This window comes from Pseudophryne corroboree, chromosome 1 (assembly GCF_028390025.1).
Source record: "Pseudophryne corroboree isolate aPseCor3 chromosome 1, aPseCor3.hap2, whole genome shotgun sequence".
Lineage (NCBI taxonomy): Eukaryota > Metazoa > Chordata > Amphibia > Anura > Myobatrachidae > Pseudophryne > Pseudophryne corroboree.
In genome coordinates this window covers 351,915,609-351,937,535 of record NC_086444.1, presented here as the reverse complement: position 1 = coordinate 351,937,535, position 21,927 = coordinate 351,915,609, and the positions used below count along the sequence as shown (strand labels likewise).

The 21,927-nt window shown below is 45.8% G+C and overlaps 1 protein-coding gene across 1 annotated transcript in view; it reads left to right on the top strand.

The window, feature by feature from the left end:
* The window catches only part of LOC135070134 (catechol O-methyltransferase-like), a 76,216-nt gene that overhangs the window by 8,231 nt on the left and 46,058 nt on the right, over positions 1–21,927 (top strand). Inside the window, exon 2 of the mRNA XM_063964738.1 lies at positions 2,367–2,573. Within this exon, the coding sequence (XP_063820808.1) occupies positions 2,435–2,573 (139 nt within the window). The 5' untranslated portion in view covers positions 2,367–2,434. The remainder of the gene's footprint in view (positions 1–2,366; positions 2,574–21,927) is intronic.

Sequence of the window (21,927 nt, the reverse complement as noted above, 5' to 3'; positions counted from 1 at the left end):
CATGGCGAACGAAGCGGTGCACTAATTGGGGTTCCCGGTCACTCTACGAAGAAAACGACACCAAAATAACATTAAAAACTCATGTCGACCTTTTGACTTGTCGACCTAGAACATGTCGACATAGACACCCTGTCGACCTACTAACTGTCGACCAATAGTGGTCGACCTAGACATTGTCGACCTAGTTACTGTCGACTTTCAATACCACACCCGTATAGGGTACAGCTCCTTGATAGAAAACCTTCAAGAGTTGTTGTTGTTTTTTTTTTTGTTTTTTGTTTTTTGGTGGTGCCATATCAATAAAAGGGGTCTACTACGATATCTGGAATGCCAACAGTGGGGCAAGCGCAAAAGAGCCCCTTGTAGGCTCGCTGCAGGCACGGTGGCGCTACGCACGCCATGCTATTTATTCTCCCTCCAGGGGTGTCGTGGACACCCCAAGAGGGAGAATAGTTATCTGTATCCCAGCAGTCGGGATCCTGGCACCGGTATGCTGAGAGCCGGGATCCCGACAGCCAGGATATCGAATGCTTCCCCAATAAAAGGTAACAATTGGGAAGAATCATGAAAACCTTGCTACAATTTTTTTCCTGTTAAATGCCGTAAAATAATTATTTGATCCCAGTTTGATTAAAAACAAACAAAAAACAAACGTGTATTTCAGCGACAGATGTGTCCTTATACACGTAGCGCCAATATGCCATCTGGTGTAAGTAAGCAGCCAGGTCCTGTGCGACTCTGCTAGCACCAAGCAACTTTTTACATTGAATTTGTGTCTTAGTTGCGATATGACAAAACATCTTCACAAGTCTGTATTCATTAGTTTGATATGACACTTGTATAACTATTGCGAGTCTGAATCTATGTGTGAAGCACAACAGACCTTGGCTTAGACAAAAGACTCCATAGTGTGTGAGAACACAAATGTAAATACACTCCTTATTAGACTCTCCATCTCTATAAAACTTTAAATGTGCTCGCAAGACCCACCTCTTCATCAAACCCAGCCATCTCTCATCCTGCCCCTCTGTTCCATGCTCACTTCTACCCCATCTGTGTCCTTGTCTGTCTGCACCTCCCCTTCAGAATATAATCTCTCACGAGCAGGGCCTTCTCCCCTCATGTGCTTTTCCCTCTCTTAGGCTACGGCCACACATAGCAGCCGAGCAGCGGGACCCACTTGGCCGGGAGAGGGGTGTTCTGTGTTCACACGGATCCTGTTGTGCAGGATTCCGCAGAACAGGATCCGGCCAGTGACTCGCAGGATTTCAATGTAACACAGCTGCAATGCACATACATTGAAAGGGTGTGGTATGCAAGGTCGACAGTAACTAGGTCGACTACTATTGGTCGACAGGGTCTGTAGGTCAACAGGGTCTCTGTCGACATGTTCTAGGTCGACAGGTCAAAAAGTCGACATGAGATTATTATTTTTTGGGTGTTGTTTTCTCCGTACAGTGACTTGGAACCCCAATTAGTGCACCGTGTCCCCTCGCTTCGCTCGCCATGCTTTGGGCAAGGTGACTCTGCTACAGCTGCGCTCGGCACAGGTTACTATTCCCAATCGTAGTCCACGTGGATCGTCAAGTATGAAAAAGGTCATAAAAAAAGATTTTTTTTTTGAAAAACTCATGTCGACCTAGACACCCTGTCGACCTATTTACTGTCAACCTAGAGACCAGATCCCCATTGAAATGTATGTGTTCACATTGAAATCCCGTTGTCCGGCCCAACCGCAGCATGCTGCAGTCGGAACCCAGCGGCGGCGGGATTCCCGCACATGTGTGGGCGCCTGTACAGGCGCCCATGTGCACTCTCCTTCCGGCAAAGCCGGTTCCGCTTGGCCGCTATCTGTCGCCGTAGTCTTAGGGGTCTATTTACTAAGCCTTGGATGGACATAAAGTACCAGCCAACCAGCTCCTAACTGTCATTTTTCAAACCCAGCCAATTACATGGCAGTTAGGAGCTGATTGTCTAGTACTTTACCTCCATCTACTTTATCTCCATCCAAAGCTTAGTCAATAGACCCCTTAGACAATTTCCTTCACCACCCCCTTCTTAACAGCACATAACCCTCGGTTTCTGCCACCCTGATGATTATTTCAGTGTCCTGTTCCTTGATGCAATATTGTTTATATACCAAGTACTTATCCTACATTGTTCTTGTACTGCAAGTCGTTGTTTTCTTGTTTTCCTCATTTGTTTATGCGCTCTTTTAGGTGCTGCGAAACCCTTGTGGCGCAATATACAGTATCAAACAATAATAATACTAATACAAAAGATTTTTTTTTTTTTTTTTTTTGGCTTTTTTCTAAAAATCTAAAGGTTATCTGACTTCTGGTATATTCCATTACATTAACTTTCAGGGTTCCTCCGATAAACCCAGTACATCTGCTTGAAATCTTTTGACTTGGGCTGACTATCTGCTGTTTCAATGTCTAAAACGAAGGAACACAGGATCTTGGAGTATGTGCTGAAGAATGCAGAGCGTGGAAACCCTCAGAGCGTGGTGGACCATATTGATAAATATTGTAGCCAAAAAGAATGGGCCATGAATGTGGGAGATGAGAAAGGTAATATGCTACCCATCCATTAAGATCCAGTGTATCAGGGATTTGTCTAATATGGCTGCACATTCTTTCCTATGCATGCAATATACATATAAAATAATTTCAGAGGTAATGTTAGTTTGTTCCATATTTAGATCTTAATCGTAGCAAATATTGGACATCTTGGCAGAATATAAATGTCTAGTGCCTAGATTGTCAACTGTCATATGTGAACCCCTCAGATTACATCAGAAAAATTCAGGGGATCCTTCAGTCAGTAATTCAGGGGTCTATTTACTAAGGTCCTTATACTGCATATGATTACATGCTGGGGGCCGCCCAGCACAGGGCAAGGTCGCCCAGCATGCTAAGTGCCGCCCAACGCCGTGCGATCACATCGCAATTAGATTGCAGCAACTAGGTTCGACCCCTGCCTGTGCAGCCTGGCTGTTGAAGGCAGGCGCACCTCCACTATATTTTTTCCCGCAGGGATGTGATGGCACTGTGGAAGTTTGCGCAAATGCCTGAAAATCACCTGCTTGCGATTTTCGGACATTTGCAACTGAAGCTGAATAAGGTCCTAAGCCTTGAGTCAGGATGTAATGGCGTCTGAATTTGCTGGAGGAGTGAGATGCTGGCTGAACGTTTTTTTTAAAGTGGCACTCAATTACAAGGCAAAAACAAGCCTTGTAAATGATTGACGTTTTAAAAAAATGTCCGGGTTCGTCCTGCATCCTGCACCTCCGGCAAATTCGGACACCATTACATCCTGCCTGCTTTTTTTTTTTTTTTTCAAACACAGCCTGTAACAGTTAAGAGCAGATTGGCTGGTACTTTACCTCTCTCCAGGGGGTATATTTACTAAGGTTCCGATTTAATTCGAGTTTGTATTTTTCTTCTAAGTGTGATCACGGAATTTACTAAACACGAATCTCGGCAGTGTTGGGGCTATTCGTATTGTTTTTCCTGGCAGAGTTCACAAATACGAATGAATAGACCATCGGTGAAACACGGCTGTTAACTTCGCGGTTTACCGCAGACCGTAGAGTTCCCATCATAGGCTAGAATGGAGGATCCTCCATTCTAGCCTGTGCGCTACTCCTGATTGACAGACTAGTAGCGCACAGCCAATCAGGGGAGCGCCATGACGTGGCGCTCCCTGATTAGCTGCTGGGATCTCCAGTGACAGGAGTCATGGGGGGGTCCCGGCTTTCGGGGAAAGGGGTTCCATGTAAACGACAGCCTCGGGCTTCACCCCAGGCCCTTGGGTGCCTGGAGGGGGGGGGGGGGGGGGACCAGGAGTGACTAGTTGGGGAGGGGGGTGATGCCACGACCGCAGGGACCAGTATAAAAGTGTCCCCCGGCTGTGGCATTATCTTCTCTGCTAGTGGAACCCGGTGCTGGTTATGCTTATGCAATTTTTTTAAAACCCTTTTAACTCTTTTAATACTGTACACAATGAAGCCCTGCACTGATCTCACTGATGCGGCCGGGCTTCATTGTGTTATGTCCGGCAGTGTTTTACTCATCACTCCCCGACAATACGGATAGCATCGACATCGGAAAATATGAAAAACCAAAACTCGGCAGCTTAGTAAATTCCTGAAAATGATTACAGAAAGTTGCAGAAAAATACGTCCGATTAAAATTTGAGTTTCAATTCCCGCCAATTCGGCAGAAACACGAATCTTAGTAAATATACCCCCAAGGCTTAGTAAATAGACCCCTCAGTAACTTAAAATATATTCGTCAATAAATGTAACATACACAATATAAGTTGTAAATGCATGTGGTTTGATGTACACATTTTATGGTGTACACGGAATATATTTACAGACAGTAAGGAGTATTTAGTGAGGTGTGATACAATATCGCTGTCAGCGTCCTGATTGCGGACTCCTGAGCGGTGTCTGTATGCCAAATGCATCCCATTTAGTGTAAACAAACCCTTTAGGGGGCACTGATATAGGCCTTCCCTGTATACAATAGTATGGTGTGACCATCATCTTGGTAAGTTAGCAGCAGTCGTGATCTGGTGCGGGTTACAGATTCACTTATGAATAATTAAAAGTATATCTGTTGATCTTTCCTGAACATTCCAAAAATCAGATACCTAGTAGAACGAATAGCACTCTCCTTTAAAACCTGCTCTAAGTGAATTCCAGCTGCTTGCTTTGTGCTGCCGCATTCCCTGCTGTAAGGTAAAACTGACATTTTACATTTTTTTGTTTTTAATTCCCTCATTAAACGCAAGTAAGGAATGCCTATAAATTGCATTACATTTACACACACCGTTGATATGTGCTTACAAGTGAGCGGAGTATGTTATTTATAATGTGTCTGACAAAACAAAAATTTGTTCTCACCAGATTCATACTTAAATGCTTTTAATGCTCCTGATTCCATTTACATTGTGATCCCTTTGAGATGAATACAAGTTTCAATCGCATTCACATGCATCAATGCACTAAATTGGAATCAGAAGCATCTAAATATCATACAGCTCTACAAGTTAACCAAGCGTAACCAACGTAGGCCCTCATTCCGAGTCGTTCGCTCGGTAATTTTCATCGCATCGCAGTGAAATTCCGCTTAGTACGCATGCGCAATAATCGCACTGCGACTGCGCCAAGTAATTTTACAATGAAGATAGTATTTTTACTCACGGCTTTTTCTTCGCTCCGGCGATCGTAGTGTGATTGACAGGAAATGGGTGTTACTGGGCGGAAACACGGCGTTTTCGGGGCGTGTGGATAAAAACGCTACCGTTTCCGGAAAAAACGCAGGAGTGGCCGGAGAAACGGGGGAGTGTCTGGGCGAACGCTGGGTGTGTTTATGACGTCAAACCAGGAACGACAAGCACTGAACTGATCGCAGATGCCGAGTAAGTCTGAAGCTACTCTGAAACTGCTAAGTAGTTTGTAATCGCAATATTGCGAATACATCGGTCGCAATTTTAAGATGCTAAGATACACTCCCAGTAGGCGTAGGCTTAGCCTGAGCAACTCTGCTAAATTCGCCTTGCGAGCGATCAACTCGGAATGAGGGCCGTAATTCTGTGTGGTATTTTCACATCTGTTTAGATTCACTTATAGAATGCATTAAAGATGAATTTTTAATGCAGAATCTTAACACCAGAGATCACAGGCTTTGGAGGCAAGAGCAGCTGACGCTGAATAGACTTTTTCTCACCTGTAGTATTATCACAGACACAGACACAGACACAGACCACTTTTCAAAATTATATATATTTATATTTCTGCACTGGGATTCCACAGGGAATACATCGGGGTGTAGAGTTGGCTCTTGATCCGAGGCACCAACATGCTAAAGCTTTGACTGCTCCCAGGATGCACTGCACCGCCTCCTCTATAACCCTGCCTCTGGGTACTGTGGAGCATATGTAAAATGGATTTTAGTAAATCCAACGTGCTCCCTGCCCTGGTGGATATAGTGGGGTCTCTGTGCAGTACACAATCCACTAATATTTCGGATGATTCTTCTGATGCGGATGGGGAATATACTGATCCATCAGACACGGATACAGCTGCTTCTGATGAGGAATCTACAATCCAGGTTGATGTTCCTGACAGTAGTGGAGGCTATTAAGCTGATTCTCCAAATAGATGATGAGATCGAGCCCACTACTGTCTAAGAAACCTGATAAGTTCAAATATCAGAAGGTTACTAAGGTAGTTTTACCACATTCTGACCGTTTAATTGACATACGTCAAGAATCCTGGTCGTCTCCAGGAAATAAATTTTCCCTGTCTAAAAAGATGCTAGCTAGTTATCCTATCCCTGCGGAGTTGAGTAACAAGTGGGAAACTCAACCGCCGGTGGACTCTCATGTCGCCTGTCTTGTGGTGTCATCTACTCTGCCTGTCACCTCACTGAAGGAACAGATGGATAAGCGTGTGGAGGGATGCCTGAAGTCTATTTACTCCCTTACAGGTGCTGTACATAGACCCACTATGGCAGCCTCCTGGGCTGTGAAAGGAATTAAAGCATGGTTTCAGGCAATTGAGAATGAGCTGCCTCAGGATTTTTCTGACACTGCCAGACAATATCTATCTTGTATTACCACAGCCTCCCACTATATTCAGAAGGCAGCCTTTGAGGCAGGTGTTATGGCTGCCAAGGTGTCTACTACGTCTATCCTGGCCTGCCGAATTCTCTGGTTAAGGTCCTGGAAGGTGGACCTGGACTCCAAAAAGAACTTGGAGGTGCTCCCTTTTAAGGGAGAGACATTCTTTTTTGGGAGGATCTGAACAAGATTGTGACTGACTTGGTGACTGCTGAGAGTACCACTTTTCGTTCCTTTCGACCTCCAGGGAAAGGAAAAGGTCAGGCGTACCCGAGACAGGCTCATGCTTCCAAAACCAAAAAGACCAAACCTAAACAATCCTGGGCCGCCCGTCAGCCTGCTTCCAAACCAGACAAGCCTGCTACATGACAGGGCGGGCCTCCCCCTGGGGGACCCCAGAGTGGGAGGCCGACTTCTGCAGTTCGCTCAGGCCTGGTTACAGACCACTTCAGACACCTGGGTGCGGAAAGTTGTCTCTCACGGGTACGCAATCTCTTTCGAGAAACGCCCCCCTCGCCAGTTCTGCTCAATGGTTATCCCTTTGGATCCGTTGAAAGCGCAAGCTCTAAACTTGGTTGTGCAATCCTTCCTGGACACAGGAGTGGTAGTGCCGGTACCTCTGTCCCAGAGAGGCAGGGGATATTATTCAACCCTGTTTCTAGTTCCGAAGCCAAATGGGTCCTTCCGGCCTATACTCAACCTCAAATCATTGAACAAATTTGTGAGAGTGTCCAAATTCTGTATAGAAACTCTGCGCTCTATTGTACTGGCAATGGAACCTGAAGACTATATGGTATCCCTGGACATACAGGATGCTTACCTGCATATACCTACTGCCTTATCGCATCAGCAATATCTACGGTTTGCTATTGGCAACCTACATTATCAATTCCAGGCTCTGCCATTTGGACTGGCCACGGCCCCTCAGATCTTCACCAAGGTCATGTCCGTGATGACGGCCCTTCTCCGCCGTCAGGGAATCGGGATCCTGCTGTATCTGGACGACTTGCTGATCCTGGCAAATTCCCAAGATGTTCTCACCCGTCATCCGGAACTGACTGTCCAATTCCTACAAGCCCACGGGTGGCTCATCTAGAAAAAGTCCTCGCTGGTCCCTGCTCGGAGCATGGTGCACCTGGGAGCACTGCTGGACACGCACAACCAGAGATTGTTTCTGTCTCCAGAGAAAGTCCTGAAACTTCAGGATAGGTACAGATACTTTCTCTCTCTCTCTCTCTCTCTCTCTCTCTCCCAAGAGTGTCGATACACTCTGCGATGCAAGTACTAGGCCTCATGGTGTCAGCTTTCGACATGGTGGAGTACGCTCAATTACATTCCCGCCCTCTGCAGAAGTTAATCCTTTCCACGTGGGACGGCCTGCCTCATCGGATCAGATCTCAAATGATCTCTGACTCCGGAGGTTCATCTGTCACTGAACTGGTGGCTACAGGACCAACAGTTGAGCAGGGGTCGTTCTGGATCTCCAACTGGGTCCTCCTGACAACGGACGCCAGTCTGCGAGCTGTTCGCGCAACACTCTCTCCAGGGTCGGTGGACCAGGAAGGAATCTCTTCTCCCAATAAACATTCTGGAATTGCGGGCAGTGTTCAATGCATTGACACTGGCCCTGCCTCTGGTACAGTACAGGCCTGTTCAAGTACAATCGGACAACGCCACCATGGTGGCGTACATAAATCATCAAGGCGGCAGTCAAAGCCGCATGGCAACGATGGAAGTATCAAAAATTCTTTGTTGGGCAGAACGCCATCTGCCAGCAATATAGGGAGGGTTCATTCCCGGAATCCTCAACTGGGAAGCGGATTTCCTCAGTCGTCGGGATGTTCACGCCGGAGAGTGGAGTCTTCGTCCGGAAGTCTTTCAACTCCAAGTGGACAAGTGGGACCTACCAGGTGTAGACCTGATGGCGTCTCGACACAATCACAAGGCTCCGGTCTTCGGATCAAGGATGAGGGATCCTCAAGCAGCATTCCTGGACATACTGGCAATTCCATGGAATTTTCGGCTGCCATACGTGTTCCCTCCAGTGTCACTCCTGCCCAGGGTATTACGGAAGTTCAAGCAAGAAAGAGGAATGCTACTTCTGGTCGCTCCAGCGTGGCCCAGACAGATGGCATTGGTTCTCAGATCTGCAGGGTCTATCTGTAGAGCGACCTCTTCTACTTCCTCAACGCCCAGACCTCCTCGTTCAGGGCCCTTGTGTCTATCCAGACCTGGCCAGACTGGCTTTGACTGCATGGCTTTTGAAGCTTCACTCCTGAGGGCCAAGGCATTCTCTGAGGCAGTTATTCAAACTATGTTGGAAGGCCCGCAAACCGGCTCCTGCACAGATTTATTACAGGGTCTGGATCTCTTTCACATGGTGTGCTGCTAAGAATTATGATGCCTATTTGTTCAGAACTTCCAGGCTTTTGGATTTTCTGCAACAAGGCCTAGATTTTAGGCCATAGTCTGGCCTCCCTCAAGGTTCATATTTCTCCCTTGTCGGTGTGGTTTCAGAGGAAGATTGCGTCTATTCCTGACGTTCATACCTTCACTCAGGGTGTTTTGCGGACACAACCTCCCTATGTCCCTCCTGTGGCTCCATGGGATCTGTCTGTTCTTAACGTTCTGCAAGAGTCTCCATTTGAACCTCTTGAGTCTGTGGACCTTTAAATGCCTTCTGCTTAAGGTTGTGTTTCTGCTGGCTATTGTCTCTGCTAGGAGGGTGTCGGACTTAGGCGCTTTGTCCTGTCGTCCATCCTTTTTGATTTTTCACCGTGACCGGGCAGTTCTGTCCCTGGTTATCTACCTAAAGTGATGTCTTCGTTTCATCTTAACCAAGAGATTGTGGTTCCGGCTTTTATCTCTTCTGGTTTGTCTTCCAAAGAGCAGTCTTTGGATGTGGTACGGGCTCTCCATATCTACAGACTGCCCCTATCAGGAGTTCAGATACCCTGTTTGTACTTTTGTTTGGTTTTCACAAACGTGGCTGGCCAGTGAATAAGCAAACCTTGGCCAGATGGATTAGAATGGTGATTGCGCAGGCTGGACTCCCAGCTCCTGCTGCTATCAAAGCCCATTCTTTTGTCTGTTGGACCTTCTTGGGTGGCCTGCCGTGGCGTGCCCGCTGAACAATAGTGCAAGGCGGCTACGTGGTCCTCTGTGAACACGTTCATTAGGTTCTATGCCTTTGATACTTCCGCCTCCCAGGATGCTTCCTTTTGTATGCGGGTTCTTGTGTCCTCTACGGTGCGTCCCCTCCCATGAGGAACTGCTTTAGGACATCCCCGATGTATTCCCTGTGGAATCCCAGTGTACACCGCTGCAGAAAAGGAGATTTATGGTAGCCTTACCATACTTAAATCTCTTTCTGCAAGGTACACTGGATTCCACTGGGCGCCCACCCTGACGCACTTAGCTTCTTTGGGTTTGTATGGCATTAGCCGCTGGTCCCTTCTCCTGTCGTGAGAATATGGTTCTATGTGATTAACATCTGCCGTCTCTTTTACCTGCTACTGCATTGGACTGGTTAACGAAACTGAGCTCCAGTGTCCGGAGGCGGGGTTATAGAGGAGGCGGTGCAGTGCATCCTGTGAACAGTTAAAGCTTTAGCCTGTTGGTGCCTCGGATCAAGATCCAACTCTACACCCCGATGTATTCCCTGTGGAATCCAGTGTACCTCGCAGAAAGATTTAACTATGGTAGTCTACCATAAATCTCCTTTTTTTTTTTTCTTTCTTTTTTTTCCCACACAAAACATAACAATTATCCAGTACGGTTCAAACAAAAGTATGAAACAAATAAAAGATCCAATAAAAAACAAAGACAACAAACAAAAAGGAAGAGGATTGGACTAAAGGGGAAGTCGGGGTGGGGGTGGGGTGTATGAGAGTTGGGAGCCCCAGAGAGCATGTAGAAAGAATAATTTGGACAGGCAGCCTTCAGTAGAAGCGTACTGTATATAAAAGTTCTGTCAGAGGAGAGAAAGGAGGCCCGGGTTCGTTCAACAGTCATTTGGGAAGAACATGAAGATTTGAATTCTGGCCAAGGGTGCCAAGTAGGAGTGAACTCCTGGTCCCCATCCGGGGTCACTCAGAGGTTTTCCATAGACATGTACAGTACATGTCGTCGTTTTTTTTTTTTTCCAGGCGAACCAGGGAAGTAGACCGCCAGCAATCCGGAATCACAGCTTTTGCGGCACTATTGAGAAATCTCAATAAGAATTTTAGTAGGTTGCCAAAGTCCAGGGTATGAATTCAGGAGCCAGAAAGAGGGATATCTGATTTAGATTTTCCCTTACTATTATTATTATTATTATTATTATTATTATTATTATATTATTATTATTATTATTATTATTATTAGCTGATGCTATGGACATGTCGAAGTCAAAAATATTACATAGAGAGAACATACAGACTTAACACATTATGAGTCGCTAAGCTTGCAAATACGCGCAGCGACCACAGCAATATATGGTAACATACGCATTTACACGGACATGCCACAGAGATGGATTCAACACATATTTCATACAGCACATAATTATAATAATATCAAGCGCCAGACATCATAATGATTTAAAATTATAAAATGGAGTAACGTCATGTATGTGTATTATTGGAGCAGAGCAAGATAGACATGTCATATTTGGTATTAAAGCAACCAGATTAATGTGTATATCAAGTTGATGCTTGTTATTAAGTTGTAGCTCATTGCAACAAGTAGATATGATTAAATGAAGGAATATTAGCCAAAATTCTAAAGTGAACAAAAGCTCTTTTGAAGACTTGAAACTAGTTCCACAGCATGGCCCTAGGGGCAGACACATGTGCCGGCAACACAGGACAAAAGCCCTCACTCTGACCAATGAGCCATTGAGTTCTTGAGAGGTCTGGCCTCTGGACCAATAGAAGGAGACCAAAATCAACAGACTGAAAACTCCCACTGAGTGATATAGGCAGTTTCTAGGACTTAGAGAGTTAGTTGCTGTTTTGTCCCAGACGATGGTGGAGATGTTTCTAGACCAGTTCCTATATTTATTTACAGAGAGAGAGAGTGATATGGAGGGAAGAATTTATATGAGAAAGATATGGTGATGCATTTGCTGGCCTGTAACTGTATGTATTTGATTTAGTTTGTATTAACTGCTTACTGTATAAATTGTAACCATGCAAATATATATATATATATATATATATATATATATATATATATATATATATATATACTGTACATTTTGATATATTGAATACATATCCTTTTAATAACAAATATATACATCAATGAGCTTTGGAACTCAGATAATGTGTGGGTGTATTGTTTTCTCTTATGGGATGCAGTGTTTTGCGACGTACAGCGCACTTTTATCGTATATGGTAATAAGATGCGCCTGGCGTCTACAGTATATATTAGAGCGGGCATTTTAAATATTTGTTAAAAAGCAATTTGGTATTTACAGACACTTAAGTAAATTAGAAAATAGCAAACAAACAACAATACTGTGTGGTTGAATACAAGGCTTAGCTGGCAATTCATTGCAATGCGATGATGGACATCACCACCATCTCTAGCTGAACACATTATCGTCATTTGTCATTTGCTCCTCCAGGGATGCTTCATTCCCTGTACCAAGATGGCCGCTGAGGCTACTACCGAGCATGTGCGCAGCCATCTTGGGACTGTCAGAGTGCCACAGTGGAAGGCAGTTGTCTTTCACCTTGCTCCAGTGAGACTGTAATTACCTGCTGTTCCAGCATTCTCCACAGTTACCCAGTACCTACATAAACTGACCAGCTGGTGAGCTGTATGACACCCGCTACACTTAAGCTCTGCTTCATCTCCCAGTGTGTATGTGTAGAATCCTGACATGGGTCGGATAAACATGCTACCCCTCCCTTCCCCCCTCCCCCCTAACCCCGCAACCTAACCCTTACCCTTGCAGTGGGTGGCTATACCTAACCCCTCCTTCCCACAGCCTAACCCTAACCCTTATATTTTATTTTCAGTAAATGTAAAGATGTCCTCTTACCCAAAGCTGCTATAGCAACTTGTTGTCTGTCACATTTTTAGATTCCCGTTGGAATGTTGTTTGATCTCATTCATTAAGCTAGCAAGAGATGCTTGCCTTGCGAGACTGAATTCCATTTTTGATGTTCATGGAGGCTTAAGGGAGTTTGGTTATTCCGTAGCTTGTGATATAGCCATTTGTTTTCTATTACAAGAACTGGGCTGGATCCCCGAGAGGATTATTATTTATTTATTTTTAATGAAGATAAGGGACTTAACATAGAAACATAGAAATTGACGGCAGATAAGAACCACTTGGCCCATCTAGTCTGCCCCTTTTTTTTTATCCTTTAGGCAATCTCAACCCTTTTTGAACCTTAATTCTTTGTAAGGATATTCATATGCCTATCCCAAGCATGTTTAAATTGCTCTACAGTCTTAGCCTCTACCACCTCTGATGGGAGGCTATTCCACTTATCCACTACCCTTTCTGTGAAGTAATTTTTCCTTAAATTTCCCCTGAACCTCCCCCACTCCAGTCTCCGTGTATGTCCTCGAGTTCTAATATTTCTCTTCCTTGGAAGAATGTTTCCCTCCTGAACTTTAAGACCCTTGATATATTTGAAAGTTTCTATCATGTCCCCCCTTTTCCTTCTCTCCTCCAAACTATACATGTTAAGATCTTTAGCCTTTCCGGGTACGTTTTGTGATGTAGGCCATGCACCATTTTAGTTGCCCTTCTTTGTACACACTCTAATGTATTTATATCCTTCTGGAGATATGGTCTCCAGAACTGGACACTGGATTTTTGTCCTACTACTGATTCCTCTCCCTATGCAACCAAGCATCTGACTTGCCTTTCTCATTGCTTTGTTGCATTGCTTTCCTGCCTTCAAGTCACTTGAAATAGTGACTCCTAAATCCCTTTCCTCCTCAGTAGTTTCCATTATAGTACCCTTGATACTATATTTAGCCTTTGCGTTTTTGAGACCCAAGTGCATGATTTAGCATTTTTTAGACTTGTTAGTGTAAAGGAGGGTGGGATATACACTGTATTAAATAGCCATACCTCTCTGGCCTGTTTCACCAAGGATTGCTTCTTGTACTTACTTAGAGGTTGGACCTTATGTTGCTCTGTACAGAATTCTTGGTAATTGAAATGACCCGATAGTGAATTGCTAATGCTCTCAATAAGGATTTTAAGTTAAGTTTCAGCGATTTCACGAGAAGTGAGAGAGATAAAGCCTGATTTGGTGTTATTTCTTATATAACCTGATAAGGTACTATATTTCTTCAGTTCCATTAACAAGAGAATCAATTTTGCTGGCATGCGGAGGTTCACAACTCGTCATACACAACTAATAAGATTTTGTATTGAGTAGTGTCAGTATGTACTCCTATTTTATATATGGGTTCATTTTAATTTGAGACGCTAAGTGAGGCATAAGTTATGGGGGGGTAATGTACAGCCTTTCCCAGCGCCATTGCACAAACTAAAAACAGATTGACTCCAGTCCTCGTTATATCTGAGGATGAGGTATTGAAATTAGAGATGAGCGGGTTCGGTTCCTCCGAGATCCGAACCCCCCCCCCCCCCCCCCCCCGAACTTCACCTATTTTACACGGTTCTGAGGAAGCCTCGGATCTTCCCGCCTTGCTCGGTTAACCCGAGCGCGTCTGAACGTCATCATCCCGCTGTCGTATTCTCGCGAGATTCGTATTCTATATAAGGAGCCGCGCGTCGCCGCCATTTTCACTCGTGCTTTGGAGATGATAGCGAGAGGACGTGGCTGCGTTCTCTCAGTTTCTGTGCTCAGTGTGCTGCAAATATCTGTGCTCAGTGTGCTGCAAATATCTGTGCTCAGTGTGCTGCAAATATCTACGTTCTGTGCCTGAAAAACGCTCCATATCTGTGCTGCATTGTAGTATATAGTAGGAGAACAGTGCAGAATTTTGCTGACCACCAGTGTGTGTGTGTGTGTGTGTGTGTGTGTGTGTGTGTGTGTGTGTGTGTGTGTGTATGTGTATATATATATATATACACACACACACACACACACACACACGTGGTCAGCAAAATTCTGCACTGTTCTCCTACTATATACTACAATGCAGCACAGGTATGGATGCATAGTATACTTGACACAGAGGTAGAGCAATGGACTACTGTACCGTACTGCTCTATATCTATATCTATATCTATATCTGTACGGTACAGTAGTCCATTGCTCTACATCTGTGTCGTCCAAGTATACTATCCATATGTGTGCATCATGTGCTGTTTGGGGACTATTTTTTAAATCTGCCATCTTGCCTGACACTGCAGTGCCACTCCTAGATGGGCCAGGTGTTTGTGTCGGCCACTTGGGTCGCTTAGCTTAGTCATCCAGCGACCTCGGTGCAAATTTTAGTACTAAAAATAATATTGTGAGGTGTTCAGAATAGACTGGAAATGAGTGGAAATTATGGTTATTGAGGTTAATACTATGGGATCAAAATGACCCCCAAATTCTATGATTTAAGCTGTTTTTGAGGTTTTTTTTGTAAATAAACACCCGAATCCAAAACACACCCGAATCCGACAAAAAATTTTCGGGGAGGTTTTGCCAAAACACGTCCGAATCCAAAACACGGCCGCGGAACCGAAACCAAAACACAAAAACCGAAAAATTTCCGGTGCACATCACTAATTGAAATATGGAGAATTTGCCATGAAATCCAGTTTTTCAAACTCTGAAACCTAAACGACCATAAAAATCTATTTTAAAGACCTTTTTTTTTTGTCAACTACTGTAATAGCAAGTCTTAGTAAAGTACAATTTTACTCGGATTTTATTATCCTAGAGGATGCTGGGGATGCTTCAAGAACCATGGGGTATAGACTGGATCCGCAGGAGACATGGGCACTTTAATACTTTAAAAGGGGTGTGAACTGGCTTCTCCCTCTATGCCCCTCCTCCAGACTCCAGTTAGATTCTGTGCCCAGGGAGACTGGTCACACACAGGGGAGCTCTACTGAGTTTCTCTGAAAAAAGACTTATGTTAGGTATTTTATGTTCAGAGAGCTCTGCTGGCAACAGGCTCCCTGCTTCGAGGGACTGACGGGAGAGAAGCAGACCTACTTCTGTGAGTTCAAAGGCTCTGCTTCTTAGGCTACTGGACACCATTAGCTCCAGAGGGTTCGATCACTTGGTACGCCTAGCTGCTAGTTCCCGGAGCCGCGCAGTCACCCCCCCCCCCCCCCCCCCCTTTGCAGAGCCAGAAAAAAGAAGCCGGGTGAATAAAAGAAGAAACCAAGACTTCACTTACGGCAGAAGACTTCAGGTCTTGAGGTACCGCGCAGCGGTCGTGCTGCGCGCCATGCTCCCAAACACACAGCGGCACTGACAGGGTGCAGGGCGCAGGGGTGGTGCCCTGGACAGCATGTGGACCTGAAAGTAATTGGCAAAAGTTATATGAGAGTGGCTAGGCACTCAATATAGACCCCCGCCAGTATAAAAATGTTAAAATGAGCGGGACTGAAGCACGTCGGTGAGGGGGTGTGGCTTAGCCCCCACAGCCCTGACCAGCGCCATTTTCTCTTCACAGAAGCTGCAGAGACGCTGGCCCTGACCTCCACACTGCTGTACAAGTAACAGGGTGCAAAACGGGAAGGGGGGGGGGGCACAGTAGATTTGGTGCTATTATCTTTATTATAAAAGCGCTAACAGGTCTGAGGCATTGTATATAAAGTTTCAGTACCGGGATAGGTGCTGGGTTGTGAGCTGGCAAACTCCCTCTGGGTCTCTCTAACAGGCTTTGCTGTGGGTCTGTCCCCTATAGCCCAGTGTGATTGTGGGTGTCGGTACGTGTGTGTCGACATGTTTGAGGCTGAGTGCTCTTCCCAGGAGGAAGCCGAAGTGGGGACAGAAAAAGCGGTGGGAGTGACCCTGTCGGCACTGCTGAGTGGGTAAATATGTTGAGTGTTTTGAATGCAAATGTGGCTCGGTTGACTAAGAGATTAGGTAAATCTGAGTCTAAGAACCAGACATGGAGGAATCCATGGAGGATGCATTGTCACAAGCTCAGACCCCTTCGGGGTCACAGAAACGTGCATTTACCCAGATAGCAGATACAGATACCGACACGGACTCTGATTTCAGTGTCGACTATAGTCATGCCAGATAGAATCCTAAACTGGCTAAGAGCATTCAGTACATGATTGTGGCAATAATAGACGTATTACATATCACTGAGGACCCTGCTGTTCCTGATACAAGGGTCTGTATGTTTAAAGGAAAGAAACCTGAGGTAACGTTTCCTCCCTCTCATGAACTGAACGCTCTTTTTTGAAAATGCTTGGGAAAATCCTGACAAAAAGGTACAGGTTCCCAAAAGAATTCCAGTGGCATATCCGTTCCCCTCTGGGGACAGGGAAAAGTCAACCCCCACAGTGGACAAAGCTCTGTCGCGTCTGTCCAAGAAGGTGGCGCTTCCGTCTCCTGACACGGCAGCGCTAAAGGATCCTGCGGATCGTAAGCAGGAAAATACACTAAAATCCATTTATGTCACTACAGGTTCGCTACTTAGGCCTGCCGTTGCTTCGGCATGGGCGAGTAGCGCTATTGAAAAGTGGGCAGATAACTTGTCATCTGAGATAGATACCCTGGACAGGGATAACGTGCTTTTGATTCTGGGTCATATCAGGGACGCTGCAGCATATTTAAAAGAAGCTGCAAGGGATATTGGCCTTTTGGGATCAAGGGCCAATGCCATGGCAGTCTCGGCCCGGAGGGCATTGTGGATTCATCAATGGAATGCTGATGCTGACTCGAAGAAGGCTATGGAGTCTCTGCCGTTTAACGGTAGTGTCTTGTTTAGTGACTGCCTCACTGACCTGGTATCTACAGCTACCGCTGGTAAGTCGTCATTTTTACCTTATGTTCCTGCGCAACAAAAGAAAACGCCCCACTATCGGATGCAGTACTTTCGGCCCAATATATACAAAAAAGGACGAGGATCCTCCTTCCTTGCTGGAAGAGGAAGGGGAAAAAGGTCACAGGCTGTGGCAAGTTCCCAAGAACAGAAGTCCTCTCCGGCTTCTACCAAATCCACTGCATGACGCTGGGGCTCCTCTGCGGGAGTCCGCACCAGTGGGGGCACATCTCAAACTCTTCAGTCAGGTCTGGGTGCGCTCGGACCTGGATCCTTGGATATTACAAATAGTAGACCAAGGGTACAAATTAGAGTTTCAAGACGTGCCCCCTCACCGATTTTTCAAATCGGCCTTGCCAGCTTCTCTTCCAGAAAGGGAGGTTGTATGCGCTGTGATACTAAAGCTGTGTCAAAATCATGTCATTGTCACGGTACCCCCGTCACAACAGGGGGAGTGTTTTTATTCGAGTCTGTTCGTGGTATCGAAGCCGGATGGCTTGGTCAGACCGATTCTGAAGTTCAGGAATGTCATTACCAATTTCAGACGTTGCCGTTTGGTCTGTCCACGGCTCCGAGGATTTTCACCAAGGTTATGGCGGAAATGATGGTTCTCCTGCGCAAGCAGGGAGTCACAATTATCCCGTACTTGGACGATCTCCTCATAAAGGCGAGATCCAAGGAACAATTGCTGAAAAACGTTGCACTCTCTGACGATTCTGCAACATGGTTGGCTCCTAAACTTGCCAAAATCACAGTTGGTTCCGACGACACGGCTGTCGTTCCTGGGTATGATTCTGGATACAGAATTACAGAGTTTTTCTTCCAGTGGAAAAGGCTCTGGAAATACAGAACATGGTAAAACAGATTCTGAAACCGGCAAGAATGTCGATTCTTCAATGCACTCAGTTGTTGGGGAAGATGGTGGCGGCCTACGAGGCCATTCAGTATGGCAGGTTCCATGCCAGGGTGTTTCAGTGGGACCTGCTGGACAAGTGGTTCGGGTCTCACCTGGACATGCACCGGAAAATATTCCTATCTTCCAGTACCAGGATCTCCCTTCTGTGGTGGCTGCACAGTTCTCACCTTCTGGAGGGATGCAGGTTCGGGATTCAGGATTGGATCCTGGTGACCCCAGATGCAAGTCTCCGAGGCTGGGGAGCAGTCGCACAGGGGAGAAATTTTTAGGGAAAATGGTCAAGCCAGGAAGCTTGTCTGCACATAAACATTCTGGAATTAAGAGCCATTTTACAACGGCATTCTGCAAGCGGAACATCTTCGCGGTCTGCCCATCTTGATTCAGTCAGACAACATAACAGCAGTGGTGTACATAAACCGCCAGGGCGGAACAAGGCGCAGAGCGGCAATGGCCGAGGCCACGAAAGTTCTTCGCTGGGCGGAGAGACATGCAAGCGCTCTGTCAGCGGTCTTCATTTCAGGAGTGGACAACTGGGCAGCAGACTTCCTCTGCAGACACGATCTCCATCCAGGAGAGTGGGGTCTTCATCAAGAGGTCTTTGCAGAAGTGACAAGTCGTTGGGGAATTCCTCAAATAGACATGATGGCGTCCCGCCTCAACAAGAAACTTCAGAGATATTGTTCCAGGTCAAGGGACCCTCAAGCGATAGCGGTGGACGCCCTAGTGACACCGTGGGTGTTTCCGTCGGTATATGTGTTCCCTCCACTTCCACTCATTCCAAAGGTAATAACTCATTCTAAAGGTGATTAAAGATGATAAGAAGAACAAGGGTTCAGGCGATACTCATTGTTCCAGATTGGCCAAGGAGGGCCTGGTCTCCAGATCTTCAGGAATTGCTCATAGGAGATCCGTGGCCTCTTCCTCTACGGGAGGACCTGTTACAACAAGGGCCGTGGTGTATCAAGACTTACCGCGGCTGCGTTTGACGGCATGGCGGTTGAACGCCAAATCCTAGCCCGGAAGGGTATTCCCAGTGAAGTCATTCCCACACTTCTTCAGGCTAGAAAAGAAGTCATGGCAAAGCATTACCACCGTATTTGGAGGAAATATGTGTCTTGGTGTGAATCCAAGAAGGCTCCTACGGAGGAATTTCAGCTGGGGCGTTTGCTCCATTTTTTGCAAGCAGGTGTGGATGCGGACCTAAAGTTGGGCTCACTTAAAGTACAAATTTCAGCCTTATCAATTTTCTTTCAGAAAGAATTGGCCTCCCTTCCAGAAGTTCAGACCTTCGTGAAAGGCGTACTACACATCCAACCTCCCTTTGTGGCACCATGGGATCTGAATGTGGTGTTGCAGTTCCTGCAATCTCATTGGTTTGAACCTTTGCGTAAGGTTGAGTTAAAATTCCTTACTTGGAAAGTCATCATGTTGTTGGCCTTAGCATCCACAAGGTGGGTATCTGAATTGGCGGCTTTGACTCACAAAAGTCCCTATTTAATCTTCCATGCTGATAGAGCGGAGTTGAGAACTCGTCAGCAATTTCGGCCAAAAGTGGTTTCATCGTTTCACGTAAACCAGCCTATTGTGGTGCCAGTGGCTACTGACGCCTTGGCAGAATCAAAGTCTCTCGATGTGGTCAGAGCTTTGAAAACCTATGTCGCCAGAACGGCTCAAATTAGGAAAACAGAGGCTCTGTTTGTCCTGTGGGCTCCCAACAAGATTGGGGCTCCTGCTTCCAAGCAGACTATTGCACGCTGGATCTGTAATACAATTCAGCAAGCTCACTCTACGGCAGGATTGCCGTTACCGAAATCTGTGAAGGCCCATTCTACCAGAAAGGTGGGCTCATCCTGGGCGGCTGCCCGAGGGGTCTCGGCATTACAGCTTTGCCGAGCTGCTACTTGGTTGGGATCAAACACTTTTGCGAAGCTTTACAAGTTTGATACCCTGGCTGAGGAGGACCTCTTGTTTGGTCAATCGGTGCTGCAGTCATCCGCACTCTCCCACCCGTTCTAGAGCTTTGGTATAAACACCATGGTTCTTGAAGCATCCCCAGCATCCTCTAGGATGTATGAGAAAATAGGATTTTAATACCTACCGGTAAATCCTTTTCTCTTAGTCCGTAGAGGATGCCTGGCGCCCGTCCCAGTGCGGGCTGTATCTGCAGTTTTTGGTTATGGTTACACACATGTTGTGTTGAGTTTAGTCAGTCTGTGGCTGATGTTAGTCATGCCGTTGCATGTGTTGTGTTGAATGCCATGTTGTATGGCGTGTTTGAGGTGTGAGCTGGTATGTATCTCACCTTAGTTTAAAAATTAAATAAATCCTTTTCCTCGAAATGTTAGTCTCCCTGGGCACAGTTCCTATGTCTGGAGGAGGGGCATAGAGGGAGGAGCCAGTTCACACCCCTTTTAAAGTATTAAAGTGCCCATGTCTCTTGCGGATCCCATCTATACCCTATGGTTCTTGAAGCATCCTCTATGGACTAAGAGAAAAGGATTTACCGGTAGGTATTAAAATCCTATTTTTTTCCTCCACATTGCGTTGATTCATTAAGAGTCTGGTGTTTGGGAAGTTTGGAAAAATTTAGTTAGTTCACTTAGGGAAGATGTACCAAGCTTTGGGGAGAGAGAAACTACCAACCAATCAGCTTCTAGCTTTCATTTTTTAAACACAACCTGCAGTTTGACAGTTAGGAGTTGATTGGCTGGTGCTTTATCACTCTCCAAGGCCTAGTACATCTCCATCTATATGCATTGTTTTTCCACAAACTAATACCTCTCTTTAGAGTTTGAGGATTAGGGTGGGGAGATATTTGTAGTAGGTGCCAAATATTTCATTTATTTTTACTCTATGCATTGATGCATGATAATTAATGATCTGTGAAAGTATATACTTGTCGCTTACTTTTTTTTTAACCTACAGATGGGTCCTCCATTATCTTGTTTCTGCGCCTAGACAGAGGTTTAGTCACGCCTAGGCGATAGCTTAGGTTGCTGAGTTTAATCACGGACAGGCGCGTTGAGGCGCGACTTGATACTCAGAATGCAATACACATCTCCACCACTGGGTGGCTAATGCTCCGCTTTCCTCCTTTCTAGCCGCTGCGCTCCGCCTGATTGACAGACCAGGAGCGCACAGCCAAGCAGGAGAGCGCCATGACGTGCGCTCTCTGATTGGCTGCTGGGATCTCCAGTGACAGGAGTCACAGGGGTTCCGGCATTCGGGGAAAGGGGTTCCATGTGTCCACATGGAACCCCTTTAGTTGCGTGGAGCGGGACTTCGTTTTTTTTTTTTTTTAATCGACCCTTTGGCTTACTACAGGACCGAAGAGGACCGACCTTCACCGGATGGTCCGTAAGTATAATTTTATTCCTTACAGGTACCCCGCGGATTCTACTGGACAAGTGGTCGTGATTCTCGGCGTGGGATGTAGGTAAGTATATATGAGT